This window comes from Sturnus vulgaris, chromosome 8 (assembly GCF_052056855.1).
Source record: "Sturnus vulgaris isolate bStuVul1 chromosome 8, bStuVul1.hap1, whole genome shotgun sequence".
Taxonomy (NCBI): domain Eukaryota; kingdom Metazoa; phylum Chordata; class Aves; order Passeriformes; family Sturnidae; genus Sturnus; species Sturnus vulgaris.
In genome coordinates, this window is record NC_142250.1 from 31,122,718 (window position 1) to 31,145,808 (window position 23,091).

Consider the following 23,091-nt stretch of genomic DNA (forward strand, 5'->3'; position numbering starts at 1 on the left):
GTTCATTGTGATCCAAGTGAAAGAGATAATAGGATTAGGTCTTGTTTAGCACTTCTTAAATTTTTAAGTAGGAAATTGAATTTTGAATTTATTATTGATTCTTAGCACCCAAAAAATCTCCCCATGCCAAAATATACTTTAGGGAAAAAATGCGAAGGATCAAACACAGCTTTGTTGTAACATGATCCCCCATAAATTACTGGGAAATGAGCATCACCCAGAGTGCCACTTCCAGTGTTCTAGAGATGGGAATTCTATTCCAGTATCAAAAAGTTCCAAAAGCTGAAGTCACAGCAGATTCACATTTTGCTCTTTGCTTGCTAATGTGCAATACATTAAATATCTGTTCCTTGGATCTAGCAACAAAATGACCTTTTCAGGGCTCATCTTTTTTTCTCATTTTTGATTTGTTCAGGGGAAATTGCAGACGACTGGTATTTGGTTTCCAAAAGGGATACATAAAAACTTGACCTTTTGGAACTGTTATTTTTTGGGGATGTGTACACTGTATTTTAAGTATGTCTTAGCTGTTGTTTGCTGGACTATGTCTAGTTTAAATAACCCTTCATTTTATTCAGTATAAAGCTAGGACAAAAAGTATAACTCCTCTCATTTTTTTCCCATGACAGACCTTTGCACACGCCTCAGAGCACCTGTTCTTCAGGCAATTTTAAAAGAAAGTGACATGGAATAGGCCCTGGTATCTCAGGAAGTTTCCACAGACTCTATTTTGCAGTGCAAATAGCACGTTATACTATGTCCATCATTGTAATATCTCATTGCCTACCTGAATGCACTCTTGTGTCAGGGCACTTTCCACTTAGCACTGTGGGAAATGAGGCAGAGGGAAATGATTGTTTGGGAAGTTCATGATGGGGGGAATGAGCGAGTTCAGATTGTCAGACTGCTGTCAGAACTGTGGCTATTCCTGCTGCTTGGTTTCCTATGCCAGCTTTTATCCAGCTCTTAAAATCACTGTACCTCATGTGGTCATGGAATGGTGAGCTTATTTCACCTAAAACCCAGCAAAAAAGTTTAATGGCTGTGATCTGCCTTTCCAATGAAAGCAGCTGATTTGGAAATTAACCAAGTCAAATAATTTATTCTACATGTAAATGAGAAATTGCTCTCCTTTCCAGCTATATAAATAGACAATTTAATCTGAAGAGATTTTCAACACCGAGAGTTACAATGAGAAAATTTACAGAGAAGCCAAGCTTTGTCTTGTGCAAGTTAAAGTGAATAATCAGAGCTTCATTAAAATATCACTATATATAATTCAGTTTGAAAATGAGAACTTAAGATTTGGGATGAGAATTAAATGGCGTTTCTAACTAAAATATCTGTGATCCATGCAGATGTGTGTAAGTCCATGTAAGTTACTTCTGTTGATTGGATGTGGCAGTAAGAACCCTCAAGAATATTTAATGAATGTGTAGATTGCATTGTTTAGAAAGGCTCTGGTTTTGCAGGGGTGTCCATTTACATACAATCTTAATTTTTTAAGCCTTGGAGCTTGTCAGATGCAGTGTGATCAGAAATTCGTCAGTGCAGCTCTCTGTGAGGTTTTGACATTTTTTCTCCTTGCAAATACTTTTCTTATAAAACTCAGATTGAATGCATGGCATTGTTAAAGCTTCTGTTGTAGCCTTTGGATGTTACTCACATCAGCAGTTGACAGTACAGAAGCAGCAAAGGAGGTGACCAAGTTGTAACTGCAGACAAGTCAGAGCTGCAGGATGAATAAGCAGAACAGGAATTTCAAATTAGACATTTGGAAAATCCTTGTCACTAGCACTGAACTAGACAGCAGTTTTCAGAGTTGCAGAATTACCATTTCCCTGTTTTTCAGTACTCACCTTGACAAAAGTCACGGTACCACGTTGATAGTGATGTGACCTAGGAAGAAAACCAAACCCATCTAAGATGTGAAGGAAGAAAACCTAAAAAACCTAGGCAGTTGTTGCTGTTAAAATAATAGACACTTTTTTGCCTGCCATACCCTTATTTCTGGACCAGTGTACTGAGAATTCCTGGCTCTGTTTGGCACTCAGAAGCCTCCTGAACATTTTTTTCTGGTGTTTGCCACCTCTTACTCCTAGCCCAGTGTCCAGCTTCCCCGTGACCCTGGGCATGCACACTGGTCAGTGCACCCTTTATGGCACACTCAGGTACCTTTGGGTGCCTGTGGGCTGCAGGAGCTCGTTAGAGGTACCAAACACCAACAGAAAAATCTTTGAAAAGATTGCTCTGTTCATCCTATTATGGCACTAAAATGGCCTCATCCTTTTCAGCTCTCCTAATCTATCAGTCTCTCAAGAATGTCTGTATAACAAAGAGAAAGCACACCTGTCCTAGTTCCTAACAACTCATACACTTTATTAGATTTTTCCAATTAGGGTTTTTCCAGGGCAGTTATGCTGGAAGGTGAACAGGGTAGAAAAGCAGTGCTAGTCAGAAGAATAGTATCCAATTCCACATGAGAGAGCAAGTCTTAAAGAGGAAAAAAAAAAACCTAAAAAGAAGCAAACGGGTAACATTTCCTAAAATACAAAAGACTTGAAGCATGTCAGCCTGAGCTTGCTGAAATATTATACTCTGTTAATGTTAACTCACTGTAATATGTATTTTGCATTATGTTATTCTACATGAATACAATATAGGCATTAAAATATTTTGAAAGCGATGTTATCAACCAAGAGAAAAAATATCAAAACATTTCTACTTTAGTAAGAACTTTGCAACAAATACATTTCCTTATTATAGTGCATACAAGATGCCATGGAACATTTTCATTTACTCCAAACTGCATTGATCAGAAGAGTAGTATCCCCCATGAGAATTTTTTTGATCAATGGTAAAATTCAATTGCATTCCCAGGCAATTTCTTTCTTGAGGTAAAATTCTAGATGGGAAAGCATGTCCCATTTCAAAATCCTTATTTCACTAGGACACCAAAACCCAAAATTATCATAATCTGCATGCTAAGATGTCTACATGTTCATGCAGAATCAGCTGAAATTTCCATGATAGGGAAATAATTATGCCAAAATGGTTGGGTTTTGAAGAAATGTTTTAAAATTATATGGGTGTTGAGTGAGAAATTGACCTAATTTATAGTGTCCTAGCATCTTACTGTTCTTTACTGAAAACAGCAATAATTCTATACTTGATATGAAAAACTCTTTAATAGGATATAAATCAATACCTTGGAATTGCTGCAAAATAATAGAGATGCCTAAAAAAATTAATCTTGTCAATAATCTTGTACTTAATGAGATTTAAAATTATGGTAGAACTTGATATTGGTTCTCTGCTCAGTCAAATATAAATACTCATTGAATTTCTCAGCCTTATGCTGAGAAAATGATATTTTTAATTTACATACTTAAAGAGAATGTTTAGAGATGCGTCCGCATTCTGAATGCTATAGATTAAATTTGTGGTAAAATATTCAAATATTGCATGTTAATACTATGTGTTTATCTGATGTCTCCAAGTGAATATCCCTAATTACTGGAGAAGTGTGGGTTTGGGGGTTTTTCTGTGTTTTTTTAAATGCAGGAAATATTTTGGACTTTAGTATATAAAAGTAACAGCATTGTAGTTTCACTTTCCACAGTCTCATGTTTATTCTGCCTCAGTTGTGATGAAATCTGTGAGGGGGTGATTTTGTTTTGGTTTGGTTTGGTTTTTTTTTTCCTCTTTGCTGAGAAGGTAAGGAAGAGCTTTTTCTCTTCTCATGAAATGCATGTTTAGAGAGTTTCCATGTTCTTGCCCTATGGGTGAGGTACAGGAATTCCCCATAACTGGAAGCTCTAGAATTTTGTCCCAATATTGGTACACGGACAGTTGCAGATGCTTGGAGGCAGTCACCTTTTCCAGCCTCAAAATTATTTTAAACATCATAATATCCTCCTTTATTTCTCCTCATTGCATCTGCTTTCCTATCCTGCACCTTACAGAGAGCTTTAAAAAGATGAAGGGAAAGCAGCAGTGCTTTGAGGAAAGCACTTTGATGGGCAAGTGCTCTGCTGCCAAAATCGGCAGCACTTTATGGGCAACCAAACATTTTAAAGTTTTCATTCTTGTTTACAGAGCTAATTAAGAATCTTTGTAGCACTATTTTCAAATGGCAAACTATCAAAATTACACTGACTGTCTTGTGAATGAAAAGGTTTTGCTGAATGCCTGACCAGGAGAAAACGTGGAGAAACCTACTGGCCTTAAAAACCAGAGAATGTATTAAATATACATTTCTTTATAATCTGCATTAAATAAATCATTTAAATGGTAGTATGTGCATATGGAGCATAGATTGTTGTGCTCATTTGAGAATATTCCCCAAGCAATTCTATTTGTTTAAAACAGTGTTTGGTTTCCCATTAAAAAGTAAGCACTTGCCAATAGCTCTGCAGACTTAGAATACTGTAATGAGTTCCATGTGGCAGGACTGCTCTAATAACACTGTTTTCTTTAATTTTTGTTATTTTAAGAGGAAAAGGAGGCACATATAGTCATTTTAGAATGTAGTGACTCAGTATTTTATGCTTTATGTTTTTGTGGTCTTTGCTGAGTTGTTGGTAGGACTGGAGTGTCATAGTAGTTCTTTCCAGCTGTAAAATCTATTAGTAAATTGAACTGATGCAAATCAATGCTGATGTAAATGCTAGACAGAGACCACCAGTTTCATGTTGAAGTAAAGGGTTAAAAACATAATTCTTAACCATTTAGATATTCATACATGGCTTTTATTTATTCTCAATATAAAACATGCAGTTTTGCCCACAGACATATTGATTGGCCTCTTGGTGTGATATACTGGGAGCCCATTTGTGCAGGTGCTTGCTGACAAATACATGGCATGGCTATAAAATCCAGGCCTTGGGAAGGGACTGGCTGTGCACTGAGAGGCAACTGTTCTGTTCTGATTTTAATGTTACAAGTGCGTCTTTAAATTTCTGTAGACAATCTTAAAATGCAAGTCGAGGCAAAATGCATAAGCAGCACTACAAAATGAGTTTGTTGTTTTGTAACAGATCTTAAATCAACAGTGTTTATTAGTAACCTGCCAGCAAATATTTGCTTGCATACCTTTTATTATTTCAAAGGCTTTTATGAGCAGTATGTCACAGTGCTAGTGTCATTTACATTCAGACACCACTTTCTAATGTTTTAAGCTTTCCAGAGATAACAGAGAGAAAAATGTTAGGAAAATGAAACAGATATTTTCTAATAAGTAATTTTTACAAGTGTTTTGTCTCTTCAAGATGCTGTGACATCCTGTTCAGCTGAAGGAACACACCACTTGAATTGCACGACTCATTCACCTTAAATATTTAATAATGCTTTCATTAGTTGCACTGAACCAGTGGAGTAAGATCTGTAATATCTACTGCTGGTCATCATTTTTATTCATTGTGGTTTAATAAGCATTATAATTACAGACTGAGGAAGAAATATGAGCTAACTTTGTGGTTTTGCTTGGGACTTCTGTGCACACTGGTATGATTGGAAGGGATTATACAAGCTCTGTGAGCATAGCTGAGTGTATTCTAATATAGTAATGCAGAGTTCCCAATCCTGACACAATATTCTTCATATGAAAGTAACTGCAGAAAAGATCCTGCATAAAATTAAGTCCTGACACTATTAACTCCATCTGGCTTAGTTGTGAAATATGAAAATTTGAAGGCCAAGTGGAATTGTTTTTGGCAGGTGTTCTAATGCATGCATTATCAGTGGAATTAGACTTCAACTATTTTTACCAACCGTTTCCTCTATTTGCTTGCAACTTACACAAATAGCAAAGTTATTTAGAGACAACAGTCAGTTAGAAAAGCTTTCATTTGGAAAGTTTGTCAGAGTTCAAGCTTAAAGGCCATTTGTAGGCATCATAACCTTCTGTGCTCATTTCTCGAGTAAATATAGATGATGATGATTATGATTTAGTATAACTTTCTTACTTTGATATCGCAATTATGACTGTGTGCATGCTATTTGCATTCTTGTGTTTTAATGGGAGGTATAGTAGGGCAGACTGATATCTGGTGCATTTTTTAATGTTTTGTTCAAACGTCATTTTTTCCTCATCAGCAACTTATGCGGGAGCGACAGCAGATGGCCAGCCGCCCCTTTGCTTCTGTCGATGTAGCACTGGAAGTAGGAGCTGAGCAAACAGACTTTCTACGAGGGCCATTAGAGGTAGGAACAGTGGTGCTGACAAGGGACCATTGTGATTTGCATATTTATATTGCCAGTCTCATCTGCATCTGCTTCTGAAACCAAGCAGCATCTGATTACCTGGAGCTGACAAGTCTCAGCTACTTGTGTTTTGTCATTTCCAAGGCACAGAGTTGTAATCTCGTGACACAAGCTGTACCAAAAGCCACTGGAGAATCCATTAGCCTGGCCTGGGGTGACAGTCAGCTCACCTGGCAGTCCTGTTGTGATGGATGTGAGCTGCAGGAATGCAGGACCTGGGCATTAAAGGAGGCAGCAAATGTCATGCTCAGTCCTTCAAGTACACAGTGCCATGTAGTTAACATCTATCTTAATTAACAGACATTACAGCAAACTAACTAACTAACTAAAGCATCTTAGAGTAAAAATTCAGTGTTGTTTTGCACACAGAGGTTTAAAGCATACAGACTGTACTGCATGGTTGTGTTTGTAGGAGATGGCTACATTACTGCATTCTTTTATTGCAATTGCAGTACACTGGAAAAGAAATAGCAATATGCAAAGCAAGATTATATTGGAATGGTGTAATAATGCATGAAATGGATTCTAGAAGTTTCACCTGAAAATAGAGGGAAAATTACAATATATGGATAATAATAAATATGTAATCTAGGTTCAGCTTCTGGGACATGATCATCTACTCCTTTAATTTTATTTACAATATTTTGTTTACAGTTATTACTTCACCCTATTTATGGTGGGACCTGGAATGAGGTGTGCTAGCTCAGAAATCTTTCAAGATTGTACTCTTCATTGCTGCCAATTCTTAAATTCAAAGCTTCTCTTCCTTTTCTCAATAACCAATCTCAGTGGAAGGTTAAATACAATCTGTCAAACCTCCAAGGTTCATGGAGAATGAGCAATGTGAAAAACAAAAGCATAGCAAAAAGAAAAAGATTCTGCTCTTGAGTACTTACCAAAGTGAGGTGTTCTGTCCTACTATTGAACAGGAAGTCACCCCAATTATTCTGTCACAATTTAAATATTTGGAATAGATGGTGAGTAAAAATGACATATCTCTTTGAAGAAGCTGTGCTATTTGCTGGCCTAATACTAGACCCCTCTCATTCTTCACCAAAACCACCTTACTTCTGTCTCCTCTTATCTTGGAACAGAAGACTCTCCAGCTCCCCAAGCTGAGAACACATTGCACTGCAGTTAAAAGTTATTTTTTTTTCAATGTGATTTCATTGTCTCTGTACTGGTATCTGAGAAGATTTTTTTTCTGTTTTCTTTTCAAATGTTGGCAGTGAGTGGACGATGAGGCATCCACATTCTAATTTTCTACATACTGATTATTTAATTAAACTTTAGAAGTAAACATCACAACTTAATTGCTACATTTTCTTTCTTGTGCCTTTTATTAAGCACTAAAAGAGGTAGATCCTAAAATATTTTAATTATATTTTACAGTTTTTATTACATTCTTTTTTTCTAGCCAAGCATTTTCTAGCAATTGTTTAGAATTCAGCATCTATAGTGTTTTTTTCTTAATTAATACATAGTTATACACAGAATGAAGTCCATTCAAGATTTCCTTGGAATTACAATATACTGATCTCTATCCAAAAAAACAGCCTGTTTTTTTGTGCTGAGGATTAAATGAATGTGTTTCAAGTATCGATTGTCCTCTGGTATATATTCCGTAAAAATGAAGGAGCTGTATTAAGCTTCTTTGTGAAAGGACACTAAAAGTTTTACTTGTCATTCTGTTTTTCATATTCTGCTCTTTTGGACTGAGGGGAATCCAGGTCACACATTTCCAGGATGCAGTGCTTAAGAACCAAATAGTATGAAATAGCTGTAAACATCATTTTGTTGTATAAATTTAGAATCATTCAAGAACTTTAATAATTTCGTCGTCTCTGATGCACATTGGGAGGCTTAAAGCTACAGAACTTTTGTGAAAAAATGAGAATATATGGTAACTTCAAAATGTTCTGCTGGCATTGCAGAGATCTTGCACTGATATACCAGGGGTTCCAATTTTGAGGATGGTGCATTGCATTCCCTCTCCTCACACTTTAATTGACATCGTCTGTTACTCGCTGGTACTTTGGACATTGTTGTTATACTTTTATTGACGTTGTAATAACTCTGACACCTGCAGTGACACTGCATTGATCCCTGGGCCCTTTGGGCACTGTGTAATGTCACTGAACTCTTGCAGACATTGCTGCAGGTCTCCCATTCAGCTGCAAAGTAAAGCTGCTGTTCATTAATGTCACCTGCCTCACGTGGTGGTGGTTTTGTACAGCTCGTGTTCGACATTAGTGCTGATGCTCTGGTACATGGCAGTATTCATATGACTGCACATGGGAATCCCAGGATGCTGTTTGGTCAACAGCTAAATTTTAACATTTATTTGTAAATGTCTATAGCAGCTGTTTCACCGTAGAGGTTTAGCTTGCAGTACTAAGGCACTTTTTACCCAGTGCTCAGAAAAAAATTAAAAAAAAAACCCAAGAGTATAAGTACTGCACTTAAAATGGTTGCCTAGTTTAGATACTTAGAATACAACTGATAATATTTGAGCCTATTTTCAGTTAGCAGCAATTTGCAACAGAGTAAAATAAAATCCTGAAAACACTACAGAGGAGAGTTGCACCTCAGTTATTTTTTTGAGTCCTTATCAATTCAGTCTATCTTTGTTAATGTTTTGCCAACAAAATGACAGTATCTCAATATTAACTCCTTCAAAAGACTTTAATCTGCATCATATTGCTCTTCTTCCCTGCTGAGTGGGTTTTAGGCATTGGCAATAATAGCCTTTGTTCTTACCCATTTCAACAACATCATTTATCAGTTTTTACCTCCTCAGGCCACCTTTACATGAACGAGTCTCATCTTGTTATCCTTTCTGTCATGTTGGCTTTATAACAACTCTTAAATGTTTTATTGTTGGTTTAAACTTAACACAAAAGGAAGCAGAGTCAGTTTTTCCCTTGCCCTCCTTCTCTCCTGTATCACATCAACCACTGCCTTGCTGATGATACTGATGGGATGTTAGTGTCTCAATTCTAAATGGGCCAAGCAATACCCACTCCTGCTGTGCCACAATATTCATTATATTTAACCCATGCTACTCCGAATGTGCATCTACATCTGCTTCTGTAATGATTTCCATTGCACTGCTTGGAAGTGCTGAAGTCTGGGTGAGCCCTTGCAAGGAGGGTCAAGCTGGAGGCAGGGCACCCCTCACTCCCTCCTGGGGAGAACAAGAGCAATCTAAAATTCCTGTGGTGGAGCAGGGGAAGTCTGGAAGGCAATGACCCTCTGGATCCCAAGAGAGGAACAGTCCAGTGCAGCTCTGGTGAAGTCACTGGTGACCCAAGGGAAGGTAAAAGGAGAGAGAGAATTCCCAAGGGCCCCAGCAGTAGCACATAGCACAGGCTGTTAAGGACAGAGCCAGGAAACAGCAGAAGGACCCTGTCCAGAGAGTTTGAGAATATTAGCTATTTTGTGATACCATCATAATTTTTTCCAGTACAAGAATCATAAAAAAAAATCAAAGTAGCATCATAGATCAATAGGTACTCATTGCTGAGCTTCTTGGCACTCGGTGTCCTCAGTGTTAAAATGTTTTTTATTCCTTTCATTTCTTTTTTCCAGACATCTGAACTATTTCCAGACTAGTTTGCTTTTTACTTCAGTATATACCAAAAGGTAAATCATTTAGGCTATCTTCAAATTCTAAACCTCCTTTAGGCAAATTTTTTTTCCCTAAAATGTAAATCACTTTTGAAGAGTTTCTTCTACTGTGCTGCTGACAGTCATTTCAGTTAATCTGTACATTAATTGAGAAGTGAAAAAAAATTTTTCCTCTTCGCCAAATTTCTGGGTATTTTCTTTTTTTGAAATTGGGACAGATCTTTATCTGTCTTTAGGTAAGATAAGGTAGATACTGCTGTAAACACTTCATGTGTGGTCATACAAAGGCTCTGAACAGCAGCATCCACTGTGCTGCATCTGCTGGAGTAAACACAGGTGTGTTATTGCCTGCAGAAGAACCAAGTGCAGATTTACTGCTGTGATGATGATCCACTTGATGTATTTGTGGCATTACTTGGATTTATTTTTTTTCAAATCAATATTATTTCATAATTATTTCTGCAGAAAAGCATACGGTAGATCTTTCAGTCATTTTCCCATCAAATTACTGCATTTCCCCTAGAGTTCCTGTAGATATTAGACCATCCTCTGCTTCTGACAAGGTACAATGATGTCAAAGATTTTGAATTTCAAATAAATGTTTGTTTCTCTAGCAAATCATGTTCTTTAGTGAGTAATATTTATGATGCATTGAATTAGTTTTGAATTTCACACACTTTTGATAAGTATGAAGCCAATATTGGCCATTAGTTGTCATTTATTTGAGTAAATAATTGGAAGGTGTGCACTGACACAAGCAACTATAATTTTAAAAAAGAATGGCTGCTGGAAATTAAAGTGACTTACCAAAACACATTAAAATCCTGTAGCAGAGATTTGTGGATTTTCAATAATTGTAGTATATATTAATAACTTGTGCTGCTGGCTTCTCTTGCCAATAGAGGGGCTTTTTAGCTTTACAAATAAATCTAGTTAAGGTGGGTTAATTTTCTTATATAGTTTGACTAAATCAGTGAGTAATTTTTGAAAATGCAGCCTACCTTATTTTGAACAAAATTAACCTAGTTGCATGCTTCATCAGCATTGCACCTGCATTGTGTTGATGACATAATGTCTAATGCCGAGGAACAGGCTCTTCCCAACTCCTTGGTACAGATCATCAGCTTTCCTCTTGATATGCTCAGTTCCTAATATTAGTCTCAGTATCAGAGGATAGTTTCACTGCCCTTGTGAAAAAGGAATTATTTATTGTAGATAATGGTGAAATTTTCCCTCGAATGGTCACCTTGTTTCCAGTGACCACAAAGGCAATATGTGTTTGAAAACAGGAACTATTAAACTTTACTGAAAAGTCATGTCATAGTCTTGAGCTGCTCACTGTAGCTCAAGGGGGACCAGAGGAGAGAATCTAGATGAGAACAGTAAGCAATCAGAGACTTAGAAAATATAACTACAATGAAAAGTCAAGGAAATTGGAGTAGGCTGTTTAAAGGAGTCCAAGTAATAACTGGCAGATATGCAAAAGCTCAACAGCAATCAGGAGGGCAGAATCTTCCTTGCATGCACTGCAGGTGGCAAAGGTGTAATGGACTTAAATTGTAGTAGGGAAGGTTTAGGAAGGTATCAGGAAAAGCTTCTCATAATAAAGCTGAATCACTAAAAGCAATTGCCTGGGGAGGTGATGGAATTTCTTTTATTGGAAGCTTTTTAGAGCAAGATGGACAAACATTTCTCAGTACCATGTACCATAGCTGCATTAGATACCTCCTTTCAGCTCTGTCTTTATTATTATTCTGATTGCTCCCTAGCTCTTCCTTCTTCAGACTCTCTGAAAATGTTCCATTTCTGTTGTTTGAACACCTTAATTACCTTCACTGCAACGTTAGATTTCTGTTACTGAATATTTATGACCCTTTTTTTTCACTTTTGCTGTTTTATTCATTGACTTACATCCTCAGTTTTCTCACAAGTTCAGAAACTGTTAAGTCATCTCTGACCCCAGCCTCTCCCTGACTGTAGGTCTGCCAAACATGATCTCCATCCTTTTTGGAATAGCTTCAGTATTCTCCTTGAAGTCTGTACTGATGATGTAATTATTTTTTTATCTTAAGAAGTACATTGCCATTTTTTATAGTCTTTCAAAATCCATGCATCCTAGACTACTAGATCTCAGAGAAATTTAGTTAGATGTCACACCTGAAACTGAAGAGGAGATTCTGTGTTGGATCACATTTTCTGCTTTTCTGTATTGCTAAAAGATCATGTTAAATTTGCTGTCCACTGCCTCAAGAGCTCCATTATCTTGTGCTAACTTCGACCTTGATGGCTCACTGCCTTCTCTGCCCACTCCCTCACTCCTGTTCATTCAGAAAACTTTCTCCTGAGCTATTGAGTCACTTTATGTTGGACCCTACTTTCCAGTATTTTCTCTTCTTTGTAAATGATTGCTTCACACTGTGTGGTTTTTTTTTGTGATATTATGTGCAAGGGATGTTATACCACTAAAATTCACATTTGGTGGTTCTTCCAATTGAGAAAAGTATTTACCCCAAAATGGTGTTGTTTGGTTTGCACCACCTCCTTCCTTATATGAAGTTTTTAATGAAATGTTTACATATCTCACTACATTGCTCCTCATTCAGTGGTTATACACAACAGGGTTGCTCTGCCCTGTTAAATATCTTTATATTTGTGTAAGATTTTTGTTGCTTCACTTAAAATGTATGTCTAGAAACGTGTGAGTGTTCTGAGCCTATGATTCAGAACAAACTCCTCACCCAGATGCTCATGCATACTGGCCATAGCTATAATTTTTGTGTGTGTTGTGTATACTAAATCAATGTAAAATATATAGGTGTTCAATTTGTTGCACAGAATTACATTAGCAATATTTTAAGATTTCTGAGGAGTATTTTTCTTCTCTGGCATATGGGAAAGCTAAAAATAATCTGAGAAATGCTGCCTGGAGTAAGCCACATTTTTTTTCATACAGACCATATTTGTGTGTGTGTGTTTATTCCTAAAATACATACTCAGACCTCAACACCTGTTGATGTTTTGCTTGAGTCCTAAACTAAAAGTTTTACAAAATTCTATATCAGTTCTAAAGTGTACTCAATCTCTAAGGGTGCAAAAAATATTTTTAATCCTTATGTTCTTTTCTCTGCTTCTTTATTTGTGTCCTCATGTGCAAACAGGTGTTGTGAGAATACCTTACACATGAGGTCTAGGAGGCATGTCTAGATGGTGGTTGATGTCCTAATATTTCACCCTAACAAGAGAGTAAATCCTTTACTTATTACCTTGTAAGCTGTAGGTTCTGTAAATTTACAATTAGTTCTGAGAATGATTTTGTGTAGGCTTTGTGATAAAAATGTATCTGGCACATGTACTGCATAATCAGATGACTACAGAAATTGTTTGGATAGAATTATATTATTTACGCTGAACAAAATTGCAATGAAATTTCATGCACAATTGGAGGAATTTTGGCTACACAGCAAAGTGTAGGTGTTTTGGTGGTATTGGTGTGCTGTGAATAGAACTGTTAAATCAATGTATTATGCATAATTGCAAATCCAGAGCATCAAAGTAATTATTCTGATAGTTTTCAAGCAGAAGTGTTTATATGTGTCTGTTAATATTATGAATAATGACACTGTACCTTTTAATAAATTAAGTTTTTGCAATGTCTTATTTCATAAAGTAGACAGGTATAAAATTCAGCAAATACAAAGCAATATTTATATACTTATATTTATAAGTACCCTTAGGATTCTCCTTGAAAAAGGCTTGGTCATGGAAATCTTGCCTTCGGATATGAAATCCATGACAATAAGATATTTCCAGAATTATTTAAACTGACCATACCACAGCATGGAAATAGTTATGCTATCAGAATAACTAAAAAGCACGTAGATGGAAATATTTCTCTGTTACTAGACCTTTCTGTGCACCTGATTTGCACATGCCATTCTCTGACTTGGTGCTCTTTTTCTTAGTACCTCCTTTGGTTTTAGATCCAAAGTTATTTCTTTAAACTAGGCATTTCTGTCTTTAAAAGGAAAGAGGAAAAGAAATAGGTACAGAAATTACAGCCTTTCATCAGCCATTTCCCATGTTTGCTGGTAGAACTGGGTGCTGTTTGATACTTGGCAACTTGTAATCCTCAGCTGTGTTTCAGAGACTTTACCTTCGTGCTTGCTTCTAGCTCTCTACTCAAGGTTCAGTTCTACCTTCCAATACCACTGAAACTGTCTGGCAGCAGACACAAGACAAGTGCACTGCCTGGGCTTTTCTTCACAAAACTTGGCAGCCTGCATGTTAGGCAATCGTGTAAGTTATGCCATTTTTCACTGAAGTTTTATCATCCTATACCATCTATCAAACTGGGTTTGTGCCTGAAGTGAATATGAATTATTTGCATAGAAGGCAATGCCCCTGCCCTGGCATCAGGGCAAACCTCGCCAATACTTCAAGAGATGTGTTTCAGCACATCCAGTGTGCCATCCAACACATCCAGTGTGTTTTCCATGACTATTCAACCCAGCAGGCACTTTCCTACTTGGTTCTTTCTGCTGTGCATTGGACATCATAACTCTTCAATTTCTGGTTGCATGGTGGCTCAATTTCAAGAAAAAGGATGAAGCTTGTTACTTTTTAGGTGGGCTATGAGCCACCACTCCTCTGCTGTCTGTCACTATGTGCCTTATTAAAAAGTGTGTCCCCACATTTCTTATCAGCTTTTGTCCCCAGAGCCTCCTCTTCTCCAGACTGAGCAACCACAACTCTCACAGCCTTTCCTCACACGAGTGGGGTTCCTTCTCTCTGGTAATTTTGGTGGCCCTCCTCTGGATCCACTCTAGCAGGTCCATGTCCATCCTGTGCTGAAGAAAAGTCATCTCATTTTTTCCCCTGCATATTGTGAGAGGCAATGTCTGGTTTTCCACTGACTGTTCAGGAAGGTGTGAATGTTTAGAGGTAGACTGGATCACTTTGGTGTGAGTAATTCAAATTTTCAAATAAACCATGAGGTTGGTTATATGAGTTACAGGATGTGGGTTCCACTCACTTGCTTTAGCAAAGCAGACGTAGAAACATTGTATGAGGTGTTAATTTCAGTAATAATCTGAAGAATTATCTTTCATAACAGGGAAAACTTCAAAATATTGGAATTTGAAAAATGAGTGGGCTCAGTCAGGATTTACAGCTCAATGGTATGATTCTTTAATGGTACTGAAGGAACCTTCTCCTTGGACAATTTCTTCTGAAGATCAAAAGATTATGAATGGTTCATTGTAATAAACTAAACACTGCAGTAAAGTAGAAGTTAAAAAAGCAGTTAGACTGCAGTGAAATTGGGAAGAACATTGAGTTTGTATCAGGACTATCTCCTTTTAAAAATCAGCAGTATTTGTGATGTGTGATCACTTCCAGATATAAATGTAGTGTACTTTACAAATCTGTTAGAGCTTCCTATAACAAAGACTGTAAAACATTATTGTTCATTAGTGTGAAGCAGTAAAGTTTTTAACAGATACGTAAGAAATAAAATTTTCCCTTACTCTTATTAGAATTTTGCCTTTCTGAGTGCCAATCGTTGTATTATACCCTTGGCAAAATGACCTTTTTCTTATCTTTATTATCCAGCTTTCAGTAAGAGACTGGAAAGTTTATAGAGGTACTTGCTGTCAGCTTCTTGTCTCAACTGTTTAGGCCTTTAAAATGATGTACAAATATTGAACCAGCTGGAGTTAATAAATAGTTATTCTTTTCTACAAACAGCTTATTGGTTATTAAAGGAAAAGTCACTGGGCTGTTTGGAAAGTAGGCAAGCAATTTATTTTATATTGAGAAAAATTCAAGTTGTAGGAATCAGAAGGAATAAAATATACCCTTCTGAACACGTTTAAATGTCATTTTATGTGCAGAAAAGAGCATTATCCAATGACTCACAAACATAATTTATGTTTTTCAACACCAAGCACACAAGTGCAGGACGATCTTTTAAGATCACCACTAAATATACCAAGAGTCACTGACACTGACAATGAGATCCAGTGAGATCATTTCCCTCTGGGCATATGGATGCTGTAAAGTGTGTATTTCTGGGTAATTTATTTTTCATGATGGAAACTTTGAAATTATATGTATATATATATATATATTTAAAACAAAGAGAAAATGTTACTGCTTTCTATAAATTAAGTCAGACATGCATAAAAAATAATCTCCAAAGCCAACTGACTTCTCTGTACCTTCAGGCATTGATCATGAATGTTATTTGATTTACACTCTTCCATCACTCACTTGTTGAACTCAAGGTAGAGTTGCAGCACAATATAGATCTGCCAGTGTACCATTAAAAGGAATGTAGTTAAATACTTTTTTTACTCTGGTGGTTTATTGAGGAATAGTGGATTTCATGTATGGTTAAATACACTGTAATTGCAAAACTATATATATTTTTTTTTTAATTGAAAAAAAACGTTTTCGTTTTCTCATTTCCTGCTATAATTAAATGGTAGAAGAAGTGCTACAATCTGAATATTCAATTTTCTTTTACTCCAGAATAGTTAGAGCACCTCTTTCCATTCTATTAGGACACTTTCATGGACAATATTCATTGAAGTGACAACAACGTGCTGCATGTTTTGATCTAGCAACAGCTTATAACCTGTTTGCAACTACTTTGCAAAATAAATAGCTAAATAATTATTTAAATAAACTAACCCAGATGTGTCTGTCTCATTAGTGACTTTTAATTCTGTGAAGATGTAATAGCTCAAGATGAAAAGGAAGTAAGAGAACTGAAAGGAGTACTCAGTGTAGGTCCACATGCACTAAGTACAGCCATTGGCATCCACAACTGGAAATGGCAGGAATCCAGTGCATTCAGTGTGTGATGTCATGCTTTGGGTTTGGTTTTTTTACACGTACATTTGGGCTTGAATTTATGTGAGAGGGCAAAGTCAGAAAAACTTGATTAGGGTTTGGGATAAAGGATAGGGGGGGTTCTGAAATTCTGCCAACCAGCTAATATTTCAGTAACATTATTGACCTAATCCAAAAAACTTATATATCTTGTAATGGATGGAATTGGCTTTGTTCCAAAACGTTCTACTGTGCAAGATGAGGGGGAAAAAAAAACAGATAAAGGTTTGATTACAGACTTTAGGCAATGTTTTAGATATGCCATCTTAGCCACTGAGTATCTTGAGGATAAGGTATAAAACCTTGAATTTATATTCTTTAGAAGGCCAGCACAGAAAGCAAAGAGTAGAGCTGATGTTTTTGCAGCAATCTCTATAATAGCCCTTGCTGCTGAGGTGTGTCTATTACTCTGTTTCAGACCGTTTTTCAAAGGACTTAAAATGTCCAAGTATATCATAGAACTGAAGCTGCCATTAAGAGGTGAAAGTAGTGCAATCAACTCATTACGTGGGGCAACAATTTTAAATCAGCTGGGAAAGTCAGAAAGCATTATTCAGAAGTGCTTGAGGAGAAAGTGTTATTCAGAAGTGGTTAATGAGAGCTGGGACCGAAGGAGAAATTCAAAAGCTCTTCTCTACAATGGGTTATAATTTATCATTGTTTGGTACATCTGTGTAATTGTAGGGTCTTCCACATGCTTCCCCCTGCTCACCTGTCTTGTCCATCTTTAACTAACCAGCTTTTCTCTAGTTGGCAGATCTTCTCCAAGCACCATTCTGTTCTAACATTATGATCATTAAGTTTGTTACAAAGTGAGCACTTCTGACAGACAAATGCAGCTATTTGTTAGCTGAGTCTTTACAGCACTAGAGATCATCTTCTCATCAGCTTTTTTAGAGACTTCACATTAATAGGACCATGGAACTGATCCTTGTTAGGAGAGCTCATGTTAAGCTGAAATTCAATATTTTCACTTAGTGAATTTAAATTAGGCAGTAAATCTAATCTTTAGAAAATAGCATTCATCATGCACAATAGAATCATAGATAATTTAGAGTGGAAGGAGCCTTCTGTAGTCATACATCAATCAGAGAGACTGGGGATGAGCCAAACCCTTGAGCACAGTTAAGCCACCTTTGGTGAGATTGTTTAGGGCCCTGTTTGATGGTGGTGTGATCCTGCAAACTTACTGGGTCCTGCGAAAATTTTTGCCTTTACACTGTGAAAAGCCTTTACTAATATCTCATCAGAATCTACTTTCTTTCTACTACCCGTTTTCTTATCCTTGTGAGAAAAGGATGGAATTACCAAAGTCAGCAAAAGATCCTAACTTAGGTTTCTCCTTTTAAGACTGAACAAATCCCTTACTGTCAGGCTTTCCTCCTAATGCTTAAACCACCTCTATGTCATTGTTTTGTTTGCAAAGTTACAATAGAAGATGCTTTTGGGAGTCTTAGTGAAGTCAAAGTTAATTCCATCCAGCCTTGTCTTCCTCTGAGTCTGTCCTACCATTACCAATATTTACCAGGTCAGTGAGGCAAACTTGGTGTTTCATAAATCCATGCTGACTATTCCTAGTCAAATTCTTGTCCTTCACAAGCCTGGACAGGGCTTTTATGGGGACTTTCTTCATAGTCTTCCCAGGGATAGTGGGGGGAGCAGGTTAGGTTAAGAAGTCTGAATTTCCCCAGATCATCCTTCTTGCTTTTCCTAAAGATGTGTGTAACCCTTGCCTTTTTATAGAGATCAGGAATTTCCCTTAATCACCACAACCAGTCAAAGATGACAGCATTTTCTCAATGACATTGCTCAGTTCCCAGTATCCCTTCTGTTCCTGAGGAGTTGTCTGTATCCAATTTAAGTGGTTCCCTAGCTCATTATTTCTCTACTGACTCAAGCAGATGTAAAACCTGAGCAAAACCCAAAATCTGTGTTGCTCAGGATTTCAGGTTCTTTTGTGTGTGTGGAAAAAAAGTTGGCTACAAAGTTCTTGCAAGAGCTGGAGAAGTTTTGATGTTAATTTAATCAAAGAACTGCTATAAAGGCACTTCCTTCAGTTGCATCATGTAAGAATGCCCAGTGTCTGTTTTTCTGCTGATACTGGTAAGAAATATTTCCCAAATTTTTTCTCTTATGCCAGCCCCTAAATTCCTTTCCTTTTCTCTTGGCCTTTATATTTTAGTAGTTTCAATGTGTACCTTTGTATACTATATAATGTTTTTAAAAAAAATGTTATTTAAATTTTGGCAGTGCATGTGCAGTTAAAAAACACAGTTGAGAGTTACAAATTATTTGTATGGTGAGATATGTTTGGGGTGGGGTTTTTTGATTTTTTTTTTTTGTTGTTGTTTTAGAAGATTTGTGGTAAGTTAGACACTGTTCAAAATGGTACTAACCCAGAAAAGTTTACTGAAGCTCAGAGCCCAATTAACATCAAATTTGCAGAAGAACTTTATAGGAAGAGCAATAATTGACCATAGAAGGCATCCTGGATATGGGATGAGGTAGGGAAGGAAAAGATTCTTCTTTCTTTCTTTCTTTTTTTTTTTTAATGTAAGATGCCTTGGCTGGAGTTCAATTTAAAAATAAGGGGAACTATACTTAAGCTGCTTTCTATACTGTACAAATTGGCAATGCTACTTCAAAGAAGAAACAAAAGAGAAAGTAGATTTCGGGTTCCTATTACAAAGAGTAAATGAGAAATTTTTTTCCTACATCTGATTCTGCTTTCTTGATTTTTCTTATTTCTTTTTTTTTTTTTTTTTAGTAACATCAATTATAGTCTTCTTATTGGTGTTTGACAGCTGCATTTTAAGAGAGCCCAGTGTTAAAAATAATCTCTTTTAAAGGCATGCTAGTATTTCTTTGCTAATATCCTCTCTGATATAGCCTGACCACCCTTCTTAATTGTAATAAAGCTTTATATAAATAGATGGCACCTCCTTTTTAGAATAGGTGCATGAAAGTGTCAATCCCATCATAGAGGAATCATCTTCTTTCAGTGATTTCTTGATAGAGTTCAGTCTGTGAGAGTCTAGGCTGTGTATTTTAGGTCAACAGGTGTGCTAAGAAATGTAATTGATACATAGGCACATCTGAATAATATCAGCTATATCTTAGTAATGGCTCTAGCTTTCCAGCACAGGTGATGGAATTGTGAACTCCCAGGTATTGTAGAGTGAATCATCCCAAATACCTTTCTCCTAAGCCTGTTAGATTAGTAAAGCACATGTACAGAAGATTCAGTGTGATAAAAATATGCTTTAACTGTTTTCACAGCAGATGTGGTTATGGAGTCTGAGCTCTAGTTTAGCAATATCCTTCTAATCAACATCTCTTCATTTCAACTCTTCCAACTGATAAACCATATTCAATGACAGTCTTTGTGATGTGTTAACTTGTAAGTAATGAAATATGTGTTCTAATCATTCAAGCATGCTCATGTGCAGTCCTGTCCTTTGGAGTAAAATCCAGAACAATTTTATAGTCGGTTGCACTATGAAAGAATTGACAAGCAGAGCTACTTGTGTGATTGTTGTATCTGCTTTTTGGGAGAAGACCTTTGAGTATGTGATATAAAACAGCTTTTGAATTTGGAGGAGTGGCTGTCTTGGAAAGTGAATCCACAGTGCTGTATACAAATACTTGAACCTACAAACTGAGAAACTGTCCTCTGCCTATGACCTGATGTTCCTAATGCAGATACTGATCTTCTATAGACATTTTAATCCACAGTGAATGTGACAATGAAGTTATTAAGTGTTGGTATTGGTACCCTGTTCCGTAGCTGGAAATGTCAGTTAAGACAGCACATTAATAATTATGAGGTACATAGTGAATCTTTTAAAATTTGTATTCAGAAATTCCCTGTCACTAATTTAATGCAATCATAAGCAACTTGAAGTCAATGTGACACAAGAAATGATACTCAAATGTCTCATCTCTAATGAATGACAGTAATTAGCCATATTTCAAGGAAAAGATAATATATCACAGATAAGGAAGTTCATATTTCATAAAGTGCCCATTATCAGAGATGTGGGGCCAAATGAACTCTTATGTTACACTCCAATGTAAGCTCTTCTGTCACAGAATATAACATTAAAATGATCATTCTAAAGTAAGTTTTAAGATGAAGAAAACTTTTGAAAATTGATGGCTTTAGTGAACAGTCAACAGTAGTACTTAATTTTATAGAGACTAATGGAATTAAAGAAAGGCAGTTTGGTTCTCTTGTGGTCATTTCCACAGTTATTTAAACAGTGCCAACTTTGTTTTTAAACAAAGGCTAAAAATAAAACAATTGTTCTCAAGTATCAAAAAGTCCTTTGCTGCTTATAAAGCCTAGCATGCATCACTGACCCTGTGATATGGGGGCCTTGGAAATGATCTATGGAAAGGGAATGAGGCTTCCCACATTGAGTGGAGATCCAGATCTTTCTCTTCCATGTTGCAGTGGTCTGAGGTTCAATAGAATGCTACTGATTGAGACCAGAATTTAAACCATCCCAATCTCTAAAACTGGGAGTATCAGATAAATAAAAATGTTTCAATTTACCCATCATAAGTAAAAGGGTGGAAAGTTGTGAAATGGTGATCAATGGAGTGGGTAAAAGCTGTGACTTAATCCAAATCTTGCCCATTGCAGGAGCTGCAGTAATATATATATATATTGCTGCAGTAATATATATATTTTACTGCAATAATATAATATAGTAGTAATATATAATAGCAGTAATATATATATAATATATAGAGACAACTAACTATTGGAAAACAGCAGAAAGCGGAACCTCAGTGTACCTGCCCTTTATCAAAGTGTTCCCATGTGAGCCCAAAATGTGTGTAAGGTTGGAGAGTGAGAAAAGTGGTGCATGTTGGAGGGGATGGATCCCAGGAAGGCTGTGGAGCAGCTTTTGTTCCAGTGCTGGGACCCTGCACACAGGTGAGGTGTAATATGGATGAAGTCTACATCTACAGAGGGCTGTCAGCTTGGAAAAGGTGGGCACAAACCAGGTTGTGCTGCTCTGTGCAGGAGTGAGGCATCCTCTCATCTTAAAACACACAATGAATGCTCATTCATAGGAAAAACCACAGTGTAACCATTTTTAATTTCCCGTGTGAAGATGTAACTCTCAGTTTATGGTTTTGTGTTCAGACTCTAGATTAAAAAGCAGAATTGGTGCACACCTGGCTATGTTCAAGAGCATCTTACTGAAAGCAGTCAGTCAAGCCTATGATTTCTGCATGTGGTGCTTTAAAAATTGATTGCTAGGAATCTCAAACTTAAGTGGAATAAAGGGGGAAGAATATCAATACTTCAAGCATTCTGAAGTCTCTAGAAGTTCATAAGACTTTGTTACTGACTCTGAGGAGAAAACTCAAGGTTTTTTTAAAGTATTTTTCAATCTGTTTGCATAAGGAGGATCTGTCGAGTCTTCTGTAGAAATAAAGGTTTCTTATAAAAATTAATGCATGAAATTTAGTTTCCTCATAAATTGCAGTACTTTTTAAACAGACATTGTATTTGAAAAGACATGTAACTTTTCTTCAGCAGTACTTGAAATTGAGTCATAGATATTTCCACAGATGAGAGATTCAGATTCAGAGTAACAACTTGGAAGGAATAAAAGATATTCTGTGGAGTGGAACAAATATTCCTGTTGCATGAATACTATCTGAAGCATCCCATTGATATGGTTGCATGTTCAGTTTATGTTTAAGCCATTACAGTTCATGTTTCCTTCCTTATAATGAAGCTGAGTTATTACTGTTCTAAGAGTGTGACTTCAAAAGTGTTTGAAATGCTTGCAATGCTCCAGATTGTCTAAAGTGTCATAATTAACAAATTAAGGTTATTCCAGTATTATCGAAGAGTAATTTTTATAAACTGAGAAGTGTCTGTGGGGTATGGAGTCAGGCTCTCTGAAGTGTGAATGTGCTTTTGTTGAGTGATAGCTTTGCATAATTTAAGTAGTAAAATCTGTACAATGCAGATGAGAACCTTTGAGGGAAAGCAAATATTACAGTATTTCAGTAGCCTTGTAGCTATTTAAAACATTCCATAGTAAATGATGTTTATGTCATGTTTAGGTTTAGAAATGCTTCTTATGTATTAGTAGATATCCATCCCACTTTTCACACAGAAAAACTGACAGAGAAAAATTGGAAGCAAGCCCAGGAGATTTTTTTTGCTCCTTATCCAGTGACCTACTCATAAATGACAGTATTTATATTGGTCTTTTCCATCTAGATATGCTTTCAGCATAAGAGAGGCAATAAAATATAACCCAGTAATTACCA

General features: G+C 36.6%; 1 protein-coding gene across 3 annotated transcripts in view; it reads left to right on the top strand.

The window, feature by feature from the left end:
* Positions 1-23,091, top strand: part of ATRNL1 (attractin like 1) — a 433,903-nt gene that overhangs the window by 310,877 nt on the left and 99,935 nt on the right. For 2 of the 3 annotated variants that reach the window (XM_014872547.2, XM_088169375.1), the window contains exon 27: positions 6,097-6,204. The exons of the other annotated variant lie outside the window; for it this stretch is intronic. In XM_014872547.2, the coding sequence (XP_014728033.2) occupies positions 6,097-6,204 (108 nt within the window). The remainder of the gene's footprint in view (positions 1-6,096; positions 6,205-23,091) is intronic. 3 annotated transcript variants of the gene reach the window in all.